This window comes from Mangifera indica, chromosome 12, assembly GCF_011075055.1.
Source record: "Mangifera indica cultivar Alphonso chromosome 12, CATAS_Mindica_2.1, whole genome shotgun sequence".
Taxonomy (NCBI): Eukaryota; Viridiplantae; Streptophyta; class Magnoliopsida; order Sapindales; family Anacardiaceae; genus Mangifera; species Mangifera indica.
Genome location: NC_058148.1, coordinates 6,245,753 through 6,260,532, shown reverse-complemented (window position 1 = coordinate 6,260,532; position 14,780 = coordinate 6,245,753). Strand labels below are relative to the sequence as shown.

The 14,780-nt window shown below is 30.9% G+C and overlaps 1 protein-coding gene across 2 annotated transcripts; it reads left to right on the top strand.

The window, feature by feature from the left end:
• The first annotated feature begins 9,014 nt into the window (after positions 1-9,014).
• On the top strand, positions 9,015-10,478 carry LOC123193540 (inactive protein RESTRICTED TEV MOVEMENT 2-like). Of its 2 annotated transcripts, none has more exons than XM_044606572.1 (2): positions 9,015-9,368; positions 9,749-10,478. In XM_044606572.1, exons 1-2 carry the CDS (start codon positions 9,242-9,244, stop codon positions 10,369-10,371), a joined length of 750 nt encoding a protein of 249 aa, XP_044462507.1. In that variant the 5' UTR covers positions 9,015-9,241; the 3' UTR covers positions 10,372-10,478. The 2 variants fall into 2 exon arrangements, with proteins under 2 accessions (XP_044462507.1, XP_044462508.1); XM_044606573.1 differs by having other exon boundaries at positions 9,026-9,368; positions 9,773-10,478.
• Positions 10,479-14,780: the final 4,302 nt, after the last annotated feature.

The following is a 14,780-nucleotide window of genomic DNA, read 5'->3' as shown; positions in this document are numbered from 1 at the left end:
GCTGAATGTAGTTTTTGTACTGATTTATGTTTTCGTAGTTCATGTCTGTCCAAAATGTAAAATCAGTAAAGTCTTTAGACATTATGGTGATGAAAATTAAAGTAAGAAGGCTCTTGGAGTGAATGCCATGTGCATGCACAAGTTATTTTGTTATTGTCATGCTTGATATGTAGGCAAAACTGCATCCTGGAAAAAATTGTTTTGTGGAATTAGCTAAATGACAACTAAAGCAAGAGTAAATTGTATGTTTTTTGATAGAGTTTTACTAGTTTTTACCAATGTTTTTAAAATTGGACTCGTGATTAAACCAATTATCTCACTAGTTCATGGTTCGACAAGTTCAACCGAAGAATTGACCGACTCAACTTATTATCAAATTAAAATTAAAAAAAAAAATCATAATTTTAGTCAAATCTGATCAAACCCAATTTGGAGCTAGTTTTAAGATCGGATTGAACCGACCAATCCATTCCGGTTTTAAAATCATTGGTTTCTACCATTGGATCGACATCCAAAAAGTGACGGATTCTACACAAGGTTGATCCAAATCTACAAAATGAGAGGTAGCCTTGCCCTGTTTTGCCATAAAAGTTGTAAACATGCAAACCGGTGATATGTTCACCATTTTTGGAATAACCCTATACTCATCTTTAGAACTTTTTCTTAATATTTAGTACGGCCTCAAAATGCTTTGTCCTACTATTCTTTTCACTGATATAACTTTAAGCTAATTTAGTAGATGTATGATAGTAGGCCTCTTTCTCTGAATTTTCATTTTATTATTCATCGATGAATTCATTCAAGATCAAGTATTGCCCTGTTGCATTCACTATTTCAAACTGCTACTATTTCAAAAGTCTTAGGTTTTGGTTTGATTATAAAAAAGTTCATTCACGTCTCTTTATGGTATAATTTCTTATTTTGCAATTGGAATATCTTGAGGTAGTTAGGGTTCTTCTATCCTAGAACATAAAGGTGATGTTTGGCACTTGACACTGAATAACTTCATATTTCTAGATAATATTGATGTGGTAGAATCATCTAATGGAGAGCTGGCAATTTGCGGTACAGTTCATTAACTCAATGCGATACAAGTTAAAAAAGGGCTTTAGATTGAGTAATTTTGACACAAATATGAAACGGGTGTGTTCGGTTGACCTCTCATAATTTGAACACGATCTGTATAAAACAGAAAAAAAATTATAGGCAAATTCCAATATCACACCATCCAAATTCACACTCTGCCTCAATCATAATGTTGAGAATAATTAAACATGTCAGAATCAAATTCTATAAAATCTGTAAATAAGGATTTGCGTACCTATTTCAATTTTCGATGAAGTGTCTTGAAATACTACACGAGATATTGACGTTAGTTTATTTTCACGACGTCATTTGCCTATGTAGACCTGGATAAAACTGAACCGAAACTGGCCTGGATAAAACCGAAACCGAAACCGGATTGAACCAGAACAAAAACTGGATTTTAGCGGTTCAGTTTTGGTTTACCTAATTTTGAATCGTAAAACTGTCGGTTCACATCCGATTTATAAATCGACATGTAAACCGGTGGTTTACTATACTAAACCGAAAATTTTAAATTTTTTTGAATTTATTTAAATTTAATAAAGGAACCAACGGTTCCTGCAATGCATGGAACCATTGGTTCATTGCAAGTGTTCTTAATTTCATTTTCACCCCCAATTTTTTTTAAAATTTTTTTCCTATATATACCCATCAAATTTCAATCTCTCCACTCTCTCACTCAATCCTTCAAACTTTCATTCTCATTCTTTCAATTCTTAATATTCTCTCAATTTTTCAATCAAATTCTCTCAAATTTAATTAAATTCTTGCTTAATTTTTTATTAATTCTAATTTTTATTTTTATTATACAATTCATAATTAATTATAGAATTTATTTCTATAATTAATTTTATTTATTATTTTTTTATTATCTTTCATAATTGCTCATATAATTTATTTATATAAATAATTGTATTTATTATCAAAAAATGACAAGCAGTGGAAATTCTTCTGGTAATAAGAGAATTGGTCAATATTCACTATATCAAATGTGAATGAAAATCAATTTATAGATGATTTTTCAACACAAGAAAGTGAAAGTCAATATGTAGAGGTGGAGCAACAACAACAACATCAACAACAGATGGAGATGGAACAACACTCTCAAAAAATTTCTACATCCGATATTTTCAAAATTCATTTTAAGAAAATACAAAAGAAAGATGATAATTTCGAAGTTGGTTGCAATTATTATAGGCAAATTTATAAATTCAAACAAGGAGGTGGATACGGGATATTCAAAAAGCACTTGAAGTCAAATCATTCGGAAAAAATGGGCAAAGTCGAGGCCAAACACAAATAACCGGGTTTGTTTTCTTTGTATTCCATCTATTCTTCTAATACATTTCAAAATTTTCTTATCAAAGGATAAGACAATTATTTTAGGTTCTTCATCATCTTGAGGAGTGGTTATGAAAACCTCATTTTTACTTTAAAACGTCACTTGAATACTTTTGGACGTCCACTCCAATGCAATTAAGAATTAATGCTCCCACTATCCGAAATCGATTAAAGCTTAATCTTAATGTTCCCACTAGTTTGAGATGAATGAAACAAACAATTGAGAATCATCATTTTTACTATCCAAAATAGTTTGTAGCTCAATTGCATTTGCTCCCACTAACTAGAACAAGTATAAGTCTCATTTTTTAAGACTCAACTAATGGTCATTAAGATATACCCATCCTTGTTCTTTTCTCATCTCATTCAAATGAAACATTTTATCAACATCTTCTCTATTAAGAAAAATATACTTTATGAATGCAGTATCTCTAATACAAGTTCAATTAATCTTCCAACAAAATCCTCCCTAATGAACACATACCCTTTGGAGTGTTTAGTGTTTCTGATAAAGATACATTCATTTCTTCTCAGTCCCAATTATACAAACTTATGGGAAAAGTTATGGATAGACTTTGCTAACCACTAAGGTTGCAATCAATCAACTCATATTTTTTTTACCTAACCATAACTCATAGGGAATGGAAGATCTGGATTAGTACATAATCGGTTAAGTACACAAGCTACAATAAACATCATATCATCACAAAGTGACTTGACATTTTGCTTGCGCCTTCATTGACTTAACCATTTCTAATAGAGTTCAATTACTCTTCTCTGTTACATTGGTTTGTTGTGAAGTTTTGAAATTACTATTTGTCATACTATTCCTTTTTCATTACTCAATTTCTTGAACCTTTTGGACAAATGCTCAAGATCTCAATGAGTTCATAAAACTCTTATCCATTTTATCTAATTTATTCTTAACCTCAATTATATATAGTGTCTAAAGTAGTCTATTGCTTCTCACTTATGAGAGATCAAGTAGACAAGACCGAATCGAGCATTATTATCATCACTAGTAATGAAATATGGGATACATGCTCAAACTTTACATTCATAGGAAAACATATACCTAAGTATATAGATTGCAAAAGAAGTCAAACTCTTATCGCTTTGTTGAATGGTTTTCTAGAAGTTTTTCCAGCTAAGTAATGCTCACATATGAACAGTTATATTTATGTGAAAGTTCTTAATAAACTTTCATAAGCCAATTTATTCAACTCATCTAGGCCAACATGCCCTAATGTAGTATGTCATATATTTGCATTCATATCCATACACATAGGAGAAGCAAATAATGAAAAACTTAACATTATCAAAATGTAAGGTGACAAACACCATACAACCATTCAACCAACAAACCAAATCTATAAAAATCAATTCTATCGCATTTCAATAAAACACCCAAAGAAATTCAAATTATATCCTAGTTTAAGAAGAACAAATACTTCGATCAAGATTTGTTGAATATTTGGAGTATATTAGATTTTGTGTAGGTACAGGATTTGACCACCTCGCAAAACTCATTTGCTCGTGTTTATTCCTCTTACTACAACCTTTGTGTTGTTGCCTACATACATCCAATTCACTTTATTCAGAATTCAACAGAAATCTACTAAAAATCTTCTATCGTGAGCTACTTGGTCAGTGGCTTTTGAGTCCATAATCCACATAAAATAACACTCAGTAAATATCATAGTACAAGAGAACAAAGTTTCATCACTTTATGTTGAACAAGACTATCATTTTCAGCTTCGTTCATTCACAGGCGATATAATTTTTGTTGCTTCTATTGTAACTATTCATCTTGTTTTCGTTTTTTCTTCTAGTACTTTTGTCATTCTTCTCATTTTAATTTCTTGTTCTTATTCTTTGAGCATTATATGATCTCCTCCTTGTATTAGGACTTAAGCCACTCAATTTTAAAACTCGATTCTGCAACATATGCATGAGTACCAAGTTCAGTTATCTCAAGGGCGTTTGTCCTCTAATTCTTTATGGCTAGAACAACTAACAAAAGTCATTCTTTCCTCATTGTGGGTCATATGTACCTTCATACGCTCCCACTATCAGGAAGAGATCGCTTTTCTAAATGAACCTACTGTTCATGTATTAGGTTACGCGTAGCTGATTTTAGTTTCATAATCAGATTTGACATTCAATCAAATTCAATAATCAACTATCTTTATTTGTAGACTGTAGTTCCTCCAAACTTTTCAATTAAAACCATACTTATGGCATATGTAGTTGAACATTACTGGTACTCATATACCAGATCGTTATTCATGAAACTAATCGAGATATCACACGAAGTAAGTCTTGCTTCTTACATGCGTGATGTGTATCCACAACACGTTTGTGTAAGGCACTAATTGAGTTTCTATCCCTTAGTCAGCCATGATTTTATCTTAACCTGATCCATGGCCTCCAAAGCCTTTTGCTTATCTAGGATATTATGCATTTCAAATGTCACACGTTGTAATTCTCTTTATTCAGTATCATTTTCATTCAAATCAGCCATTATTTTCTAAGATGTTATGGTTAACTAGATCACAGAGACATATCTATCAGACACAACGCTATCAATGCAATCAAATGCACATCAATTGTCGTAATTACGCATTAAAATTTTAAAATATCTCACATAAGACGCAAAATCGAAAGTTCACTATGTTTTCAATCATCTTCCATGACATAAATGTTTGACATTTTAAATTTTAATCTAATTGTGCCAATATTAATTCTAGATGAAAATTTCATTAAATTCTGTCAATCTCAGAATTCCCACATTTAACTAATATATATGATACAACGAATGCATCATCTATTCTGACTAGGACCATTCAATCAACCCGTACTGATCTTTGAGTTTCTTTATCCATGATAAAGTCTTTATTACATTTGCATTAGGTCAAATACCTCGTATTACGTTAATTTGGGAATAACGTTAAAATAGTGGATAATCTCTCATACATTACTAAGCGTCGCTCTATAGCAAGCTATAATGAATCCACTTAGTCCCACAAAGTTTCAAATTACGTCCCAAATAACATCATTGATCACTGGGCTCATATTCATGCATGAATATCATCTCTTTTCCAATTAAGAGAATTCAATAGAGTATTCATAGTTTCGACATGCAATGCGATGGTTCCTAGTCAACAAACTTGCATGAAGTAAAAATATGTATTTCAAAACACCAATATGTGTTTTCGACAGTTAGAATAAGATATTACATGTCATTATACGTCGTAAGAGTCATGGATCACATCTCATATTTAGATCCAAGTACTACACAACTTCCAAGGACTAGAAAACAGGTTTCACATGCCAATACGTGCTAGAAATGGGTGTTCACACCCCAAAATAAGCTCATATGATCCTTTATACGTTGAGACGACATCGCACGCACCTCCACGTGTCGTAAAAGAGTTAGCATGCAACTTCATGCGCTAGGAATGAGACGAACGCGCAGTCACACACTAGAGAAAGACTGTCACGCTATTGCACGTGCTGAGATTGAGCTTCATGCATCGAACGCAAGGTGTCACGCTACTCCACGCGCTCACATGCATCAGTCAACGCTACGATAAACAATTTGACCTTTGATCGATCAACGGATCCAATGGGTCATTGACCAGTTTGGGCTGAATCGGTTGACTCAATGGGTTGACCCATTGACCTATGGGTCGGGTAATCGGGTTTTCCCAACCTGATTTCGACCCAAAATTGCGTGATGAACCCTAGAATTTCTGTTCATCTGATTGGCCGTTTTTCAGCACTTTTTTGATGATAAAACCATAGGGCTTTTGTAGCCCAGTCGACAGCAAGTCTGATCGTTCCAAGTTCCAATGTCAACGGTGCTAGAATCCGTCGAAATGGCAAGTCTGACGTTAATTTGAGTCGGTTTTTCAATATAAAACATGTAATATCATTCCAGTCATTCATCCAACATGTTTTCCAACATCAATTTCATGCAATTTTGCTCGAATTAAATTCGTGCCCAAAAACAAATTTTTAAAAACAAAATTCAATACACAGATTTTAATTTGCACAATATATGCAATACGATTCACAGAAAACATAACAAATATGTATCCTAGGTTTTGATATCAATGTTGGGAATAATTAAACATGTCAAAATCAAATTATGTGCAATCTGTAAATAAGGATTTGTGTACCCGTTTCGATTTTTGATGAAGCATTTTCGAATACTGTGTGAGGTGTTGACGTTAGCCTATTTTCACGATGCCATTTGCCTACGTATTGCTTTTCATTTTGGGAGACAGGATTTGTGCATTTGTATTGGGTGGAGAATTCTTCCCTTTTTAAAAATAGCGTATATCACTTTTAGGAGACAGTTAGGACTTTATATAAGAGTCCAACTACCAATTATTAACCACTAGTAACTGTCCTTTGACAGTTAACAAAATCGGATCAAGTCGACCTGTCATGGGTGGACCTGTATCCAATACATAATTCCAAAAGCAAAGTAGAAGCACATGGTGTGTCCCAACCTCTAACGACAAAGCCAACCATCAGTGGACCGAAGCAACCCATCTCCAACCAATCACCAAGCAAGTCCTCTCGTGCGAGTAACATCACCCTCCCGGATGAGAGGTACAAAATTTTATACTTAAATATATCCTAGAACAAATTGGAGCAATTTATACTTAAATTATAGAACTAGAAACATGCAATTTTAAGATTTCGAGAATATCATTTGGAGACATGATTAGGTAATAAAATTTTAAGTCTTAATGCAATATCCAATTGGTTAGGAGGTAATCTTATATATTCATTTTGGCAGACATGAATACTTTAAATTGAGTCGGGTTGAGTGATATTACGAAAAATTTTAATTTTAGCAGTTCTTCCTCCCACACAATGAGAGAACAAATATGAGATTAAACTTCACATCCTTCACCTTTTTATGCTATGAGACTAAATGAACTACACTTATTTTTTTCAATTTAGATGCATTTTAAGTATGTATGGAAGAGTAGATATGAGATTAAGCTTCACATTATCTTTCCGGAAAAAGCTTTACAAAAATCAGAGTTAAAGCAATATTTAGAAGAGTTCGGGATTTAAAGAAAATCTAATTTGTACATTATGGCATTTTGGAAAGAAAATTAATTTTGCCATCGTCATTTAGCTTCGATAGCTCAAGAAGTTTTTCGTATTTCATTATCTACAACTGCTTTTAAATCATGTTTTAGTGTTGGTGATCGGATTCTTAATCAAGATAAAAACGTGCTAAATCCAAATGCAGTTGAAATATTCATTTGCACTAGAGATTGATTGATTGGTCAAACTGGTAACCTTACTATTGACTTATTAAAATCATAGTTTCAAATATAATTTATATTCTTATTTTTAATTATTTCCTATTTTTGTTGATGCACAAGCTAATGGAGTGAAACAATATTACAAATATGGATACAAGCAAATAAGATATTTTATCAGCACAATGCTTCAACTCTCCATTTTAATGAGATGTATCTTGTAAGAACTTAATTTTAGTTATATATTATTTTAATTGATTATTTGAAGCCAATAAATACTAATTTTTTATTTTGTTAATTTCTTATTACATGCTTTTTTTTCAAGTTTAAGTAGTCCAGGGGTTGTCTTTTTTTTTTTAAATGTTTTTTTTTTCAATTGAAAATGAATTTATTTTTTAATCAATATTTATTATATACTATTGACAAATTAGCCTTATTTTTTATTACTTATATTATATATAAATTATTATGGGTTTTTTTTTTCCATTTATGTTTTTAGGATTGTAAATAAAAAATGAGGTTGATTCAAGTTATGTATAAGTGAAAAATACGTAAAATATGTCGTATTATATAAAATCCGACCAATCGAAGCAAATTAGATTAATGGATTGTGCTATGACACAACACAAGATGATTTGTTGCTAGCACATGTTTAATGTGTTTGCGTATAACCTTAAATAAATATGAATAAAATTATAGCACAAATAAATTTTACAAATTTATCTATACAAACTAACGTGTCAATATGAATTGAGTGGTACGATCGTTATTTTTTCTTACATTTCAAAATTACTTAAATTGGATAAATTAATAAGATTTATTTGTATATTTAGCATTATTTAATAAACATAGCCTAACAAAATTATTACAATGATACAGTGATTAGAACTTACTGTACTTAAATGAATTGTAGAATTACTATTTTTTTAACAAAAAATCCCATCTAAGTTGGATTACCATTTTTTACAACTGTTTTTATAATCACTGAATCAGATAAATTATAAGTCTGATTTTGATATATTATCAAAAGAGATTTAAACTCATAGTTTTTATACTTCTTCTTTTATAGCTCAAGTTACCTCTTTTGTACTTGCAAAATTAATTTGTGCAACAATGAATATGCTCATTTTCTGCGCATCCTTCTTTCCTTTTCCTTTTTAGTGGGACTTGTGGACTTGCCCTAACTTGTGGAAATAATTATTCATTTCTAATACCCGACTCTTCCATCCTTTCAGGGTTCAGATTACAAGGCAAACAAAGAATTTGCTCTTTGTTTTTCCAACAAGTTTCTCAAAAAATGACAAACAGATTTCCTATTTCAAACCCATAAGATGAGACATGACAAAACCCAACCTTTCAACAAAGAATGGTGTAGTGTAATTGCTAAGAAACCAAAACCACCTTATAAATTATTTCCCAATATTAAAAGCACACCACACAACACATTGTCATAACTCTTATCCTGAAATTCATGCAGCAATCTGCTTAACCATCACTAAAGAAACCATCAAGCTACAACGATCATGGCTAACACATCACAAACTTGTGCATGTATTACCGATCCCAGACTTCTAAGTTATGAGGATTTTCATCCCTCGACTGAGTTCAATGAGGGCAAAGATAATTTTATCTTAACTCTGCATCTCCCTGGTATATATATTCATTTTTATCACTTACTCTTCATTATTTATTTTACCTTTATATTGTGTTTGGTTCAGGTAAAAAAAGAATTATTATCACAAAAATAAATTATTGTGAAGGTTAAACTATATTTAATAAAAATTGATATATTTAAATAATTATTAGATTTAGTGGGATATAATAAAAAATATTAAAATATTATTTTATTTAAATATTTTTAAATATAATTATTTAAAAATATTTTTTATGTTACTTGTTATATTAATTTTAAAAAATTAATAAAGATAAAATTATAATAAACTAGAGATGATAATCAAATTATTTATATTGATAATAAGAAATTAACGAAATATTTTATTAGCTGATATATAATAAGTGTTATTATTCAGTTTGTACTTACGAATCAAGTACAGGATTCACGAAGGAGCAATTGAAGGTCACGCGCGTGCGGGGATCTTACCAAATTCGGATAAAGGTCGAGCCACAATTTGCAATTTACAAATGGCGCCGGTTCAATCAGATTTATACAATCCCACAGAATTGTAACCTTGATAAGATCGAGGCAAGGTTGCAAAATTCAGTTCTAACAATCACAATGCCAAAGAAGCCGCAGCCAGCTGTAGAGACGAAAAGCCAGGCGGAAACAATTAGCAAAGAATTGTCAATGACTCTGAGCGTAAAGGAAGGACTTAGCAAAGAATTGTCAATGACTCCGAGTGTTGAAACTTCACGGAAATTGCCACAAGTTGTTGAAATTGTTCTCTCACAGAGTGGTAGTCCAGAGAAAGAGAAGAATAATAAAGTCGTAACAATTTGTGGGGATGAAAGTATGATGGAAATGAAGAGAATAAAAGATGCAGCCATGAAGGCAGTGAAGGGATTGTTAATAGAGACTGAAGAAGAGAGGCAAACAAATAAGGTTGCTGTTGCTGTTGGTGTGGCAGCTCTTGTGGTTGTGGGAATTGGAGCTTATGTTGCCTTGAAAATTGGATCAAAAGCTACAAGTAATTAATCAATTAGCTTGTTCTTGAAATACCGAGAACTCTGTGATTGATTAACTTGTATTTATGTTTTAAAAGTGAATAAAATTTAGAAATAAACATTCCTTTCTTGACAATATTTCATATTTGGAATTTCTATGAATAATTTCTTGGGAAAATTTTAATGACTTTCACTTCAGTTTGACAATATTTCATATTTTACAAAGTTTTGACGGCATAATCTTCTAAACATTCCTTTCTCTGGATGAGGCAAAGAAAGATTCTTTAATTAGGTTATCCAAGATTCTTGGAAAACTCCTTTCACGTGTTTCAATTTTGCCAAAAGCTTTCTCTAATAAAACATTTCTTTTCAGGGAAAAAAAAGAAATCCAATTCAACCTTCTTTGTTTTTTTTTTTTTTTTGCATGATCCATCTAAATAAGTTTCGCATCCACCTTCATGGGTAATATGAATTCAAGTTTCTTCTGGTGATATATCAAAATCAAATTTTTAATTTACCTGATTCCATAATTACAAGGTTACTCATAAAAACCGTGATTTATTTTATTTGATGTGATAGTATACATTTTTTAAAAATAATATTAATAAAAATAATAAAAAATTCTAATAGATAAATCTCATTTTAAAAATATTACAAATAATTTTTAAAATTTTAAAATTTTTTAAATACATCTTTATCACTTCATCATTTTTCTAAAAAAGTATATTAATTCATATTGTTAGATCTATTCACCGTATCATACCATTTTTATACATTCTTATGATGTATCATTTTCTAACTATATTATATCATATCTTATAATATGTTTTTATGTATCGTATAATATATATATAGTATATTATAGATAGGTGCAACCATGTTCTCGACCCCTCTAATAATAAATTCCATATTGTTTTAATTTGAACTTGGCCCTCTAACTTGAATCAATAAAATTATATACATAATTTTATATACGAACAATAATATTACATCATATGATTAAGTATTATTTTAACTTTAATTTAAAACTATTCAATTATATAGTAATATATTACTGTTTAGGTATATATTATCAATAAAACTATGTGTACTTACTTTGAGTATATACATATGTATGCGTCATCACATAATTGAGTGATTTTAAATTAAAATTAAAATAATACCTAATCATATGACGATGTATAGAAATATAAATATAATTATATATTCAAAATAAATATATATAATATTGTTTATATATTATCATCTTGAATACCCTATACATATATTTGAATAGTGATGGTCTTATCCAAAAAGTAACCCCATGATAGTTACAATTAGACACATCAATTGGGCCGGGCCAAATGGAGCCCGGCCCGAAGCACGAAAAAAGCCTGAGCATGATAAAGCACAACCCGACACTGTAAAGTGTCGGGCCAAGCCCATAGGTCTATCGGGCCGGGCTTAGGGCTTTAATATTAGGCTCATGGGTTGGCCAGACCCGACACTGCTTATAAAATAAATTTTTTTTTTTCTGGGTGGCATAAACAAAAGGCAACAGAAGCAGGGCAAAAGCAGATTTATGCTTCTGCCACTTGGCGGAAGGGTAGATTGGCCTCTGCATAATTTTTTTTAATTAATTTATTTTTTTAAATAAATCTATTCTATTTTCCTTTATTTTTACTTTTATTTATAAATCTTTTAATCTCTCAATTTCAATTATTTCATTATATTTTCAATCTCATTAACTCTCTTTCAAAAAATATATAAATTCGTAAATAATAATTCTTTATATTTACAATTTCATTTTTATTTTAATTTTATCATTACAAAAATTATAAAATATCTAAATTCACAAATAATAATTATTTATCTTTGAAGAATTCAAAGATTTAAATATAGAAGATGAGTAGATAAATGTTAAATAGTAGATATATTTTATTTAAGTTTTGTAATTTATACCGTATATAAATTAATTTATTTGTACTATGTTATCAATTTATAATATTTTTCATCATATAACCACGGTATTCCTCCTCCACAAGTGAGAGATTATAAATAAAATATTCGTGATACTGTTATTGGTTTTAATAATTGAAAAAAATATATGTTAAAAAATTTTAATTAAAAATTTTTTTAAAAATTGATTAAATGGGTCGGGCCGGCCCGATTAAAGCCTAGCACGACCTGATTAAGGCTCGGCCTTGGGCCTTTATATTTCAATGGGTCAGCCCGATCCGAAGGCCCATTACTGTTTGGGCCTTAGGCACGGCCTATTAGCCCAATGGGCCAAGCCAAAGCCAGCCCGACCTGACCCATTGACATCTCTAGTTAAAATTAATAATTTCACTTTCACAAATAATTTTTTTTCTTGATTAATTCATGCAGCAATTAAAATACCCATTTTCTCTGTCTTTCTTTCTCTCTTTCCATTTCTTCGCTGAAATCTTCGTTAATGCAAACAATCCCGGCCCGCCCCGCCCCCAAATACTTATGGGCAAACAAAGAATTTGCCTTTTATTTGTACAAGAAGTATTTGTTGCTCATAAAATGAACAAAGGATTTCCTATTCGGGAAATTAATTAAAATAAGCAAAAATTTATCCGTTTATACGTTTTTAGGCCAACGTAAAAAAGTTTGACCAATTTAACCAAACAATATTTTTTTTATCCATTTTACCCTTATGTTGAAAAACCAAGTAAAATCCAAAGTGAACCACTTTGAAAGTTAATTTTGTCGAAAACGGAAAAGAGAAGGTCGAAATCTGAAATTTGAAAATACAGAGCAAAAATCACAGGCGAATATCCTAAAAGCAGTAAAAGCAGCAAAATATATAGAACCAACAATATATCAATAATAGTTTTACAGGTTAGTTATCATTTGTATTTATTTATTTGGTTTATATAATCCTCATTGATCGGGTGTAAATAATCTATTGTGGGTATGGTTTGATGTTGGGATGTTATTGATTGGATGAAAAAAAAGATCTTTCTAAGAATGTGCGTCGGTTGTGGTGGTTATGGTGGTGGCTAGGGTTTTTACAGTGGAACTTTAAATCTATCGACTTATGTATATGAATGTTTTGAATGGTATACAATGACATAGTTTCGGTGTTAATGGATGCCTGAAAGTGTGGCCGTCGAAAGCCGAAAGTCTCACAAATTTACAACACTACGCAAACCTCTCAGAGTGCACAAACTCGCAAAACTGCGCAAACCTCGCAAAGCATGCAAATCGCGCAAAGCACGCAAATCGCGCAAAGTACGCAAACACAACACTAACCACGCTAACTGCACAAACTCGCGCAAAATAACATAATGAATGGTTAAAATGAAGATTTTTCCTTGATATAATAATATATAGTGCTCAACAATGTAACATCACTTTTAATTTTTTACTCAATACTCACGAGATTGAAAGTAAAATGCCACACAAATTATTAAATTTTAATTAAACATACATCCCTCCCCTAAAAACCCTGTATAAAGAAATCAGTAATTATATATATATGAATAGTCTTTGATAATCTCATCATAATCCGTATATCAAAATCATCCTTCAATAAATACAGTAAATCACTATAGGTAGTTGGATTTTGCATGTAAATTTTTACAATATTGTAACTTTGATTAATGCCCAAACGAGAACACACTGTTTCTACAAATTCATCAAAATTTATTTTTTTACTAATTGATACAAATGTTTGTACTCCACCAACGTATTTCAAACTATTATCACCTCCGTTAACCCAATGTCCACCATATCCAAGCAAATATATTAGTTTACCCATATCTCTTGCACAAAAGAAATTTAAAAAAGATAAGTAACCACGCAAAAGCAAACCACGCAAACGCAAACGCAAACACGCAATTTACCAGAAATTTACTGCAATTTTCGTTTTTACTTAGATCTAGATAACAAAACTATTGAATGCACAAATATAAATAACCCTAAAAAGATTCAAGCACTCAGAGGTGCTGATTACAATTTTTAACTTTTTATCTCTAGAAAAGTTATTAGCTTTATAGTTTTCTGGATACAGATTACTATTTATATAAAGGAAACGCAAAAGAAATTTATTTAATATATGATGATGATGAATAACAGAGAGAGCACAGATAAAATATGCAGTCGTTGGAGTATTGATAGAAGAAGAGCGTTGAGAGAGGAGATGATGGTGAAATAAGATGAAAATTACGTAAGTAGATTAGTTATGTGAAATGAGAAGGGGGTATTATTGGAATAAAAATATTAATTTGCTTATAAAAGTAAAAAGTATTATAATTGGTCTAAAAACATTTAAACGGACATATTATTGCTTATTTTAATTAATATCTCTTCCTATTCAAACACCAACAAATAAAGACGTCACAAAACCCACCGACCCAACAAACAATACTGTTATTCTTAAGAAGCCTCCACCAATCTCCTCAATATTGTCAACCATAAAAGCACAACACA

Excerpts from the sequence above, each read along its gene's own strand:
- LOC123193540 (XM_044606572.1), top strand. The coding sequence starts at position 9,242 with ATGGCTAACACATCACAAACTTGTGCATGTATTACCGATCCCAGACTT. Across the intron at positions 9,369-9,748 it reads CTTAACTCTGCATCTCCCTG|TTTGTACTTACGAATCAAGT; the intron begins GTATATATATTC and ends GTTATTATTCAG.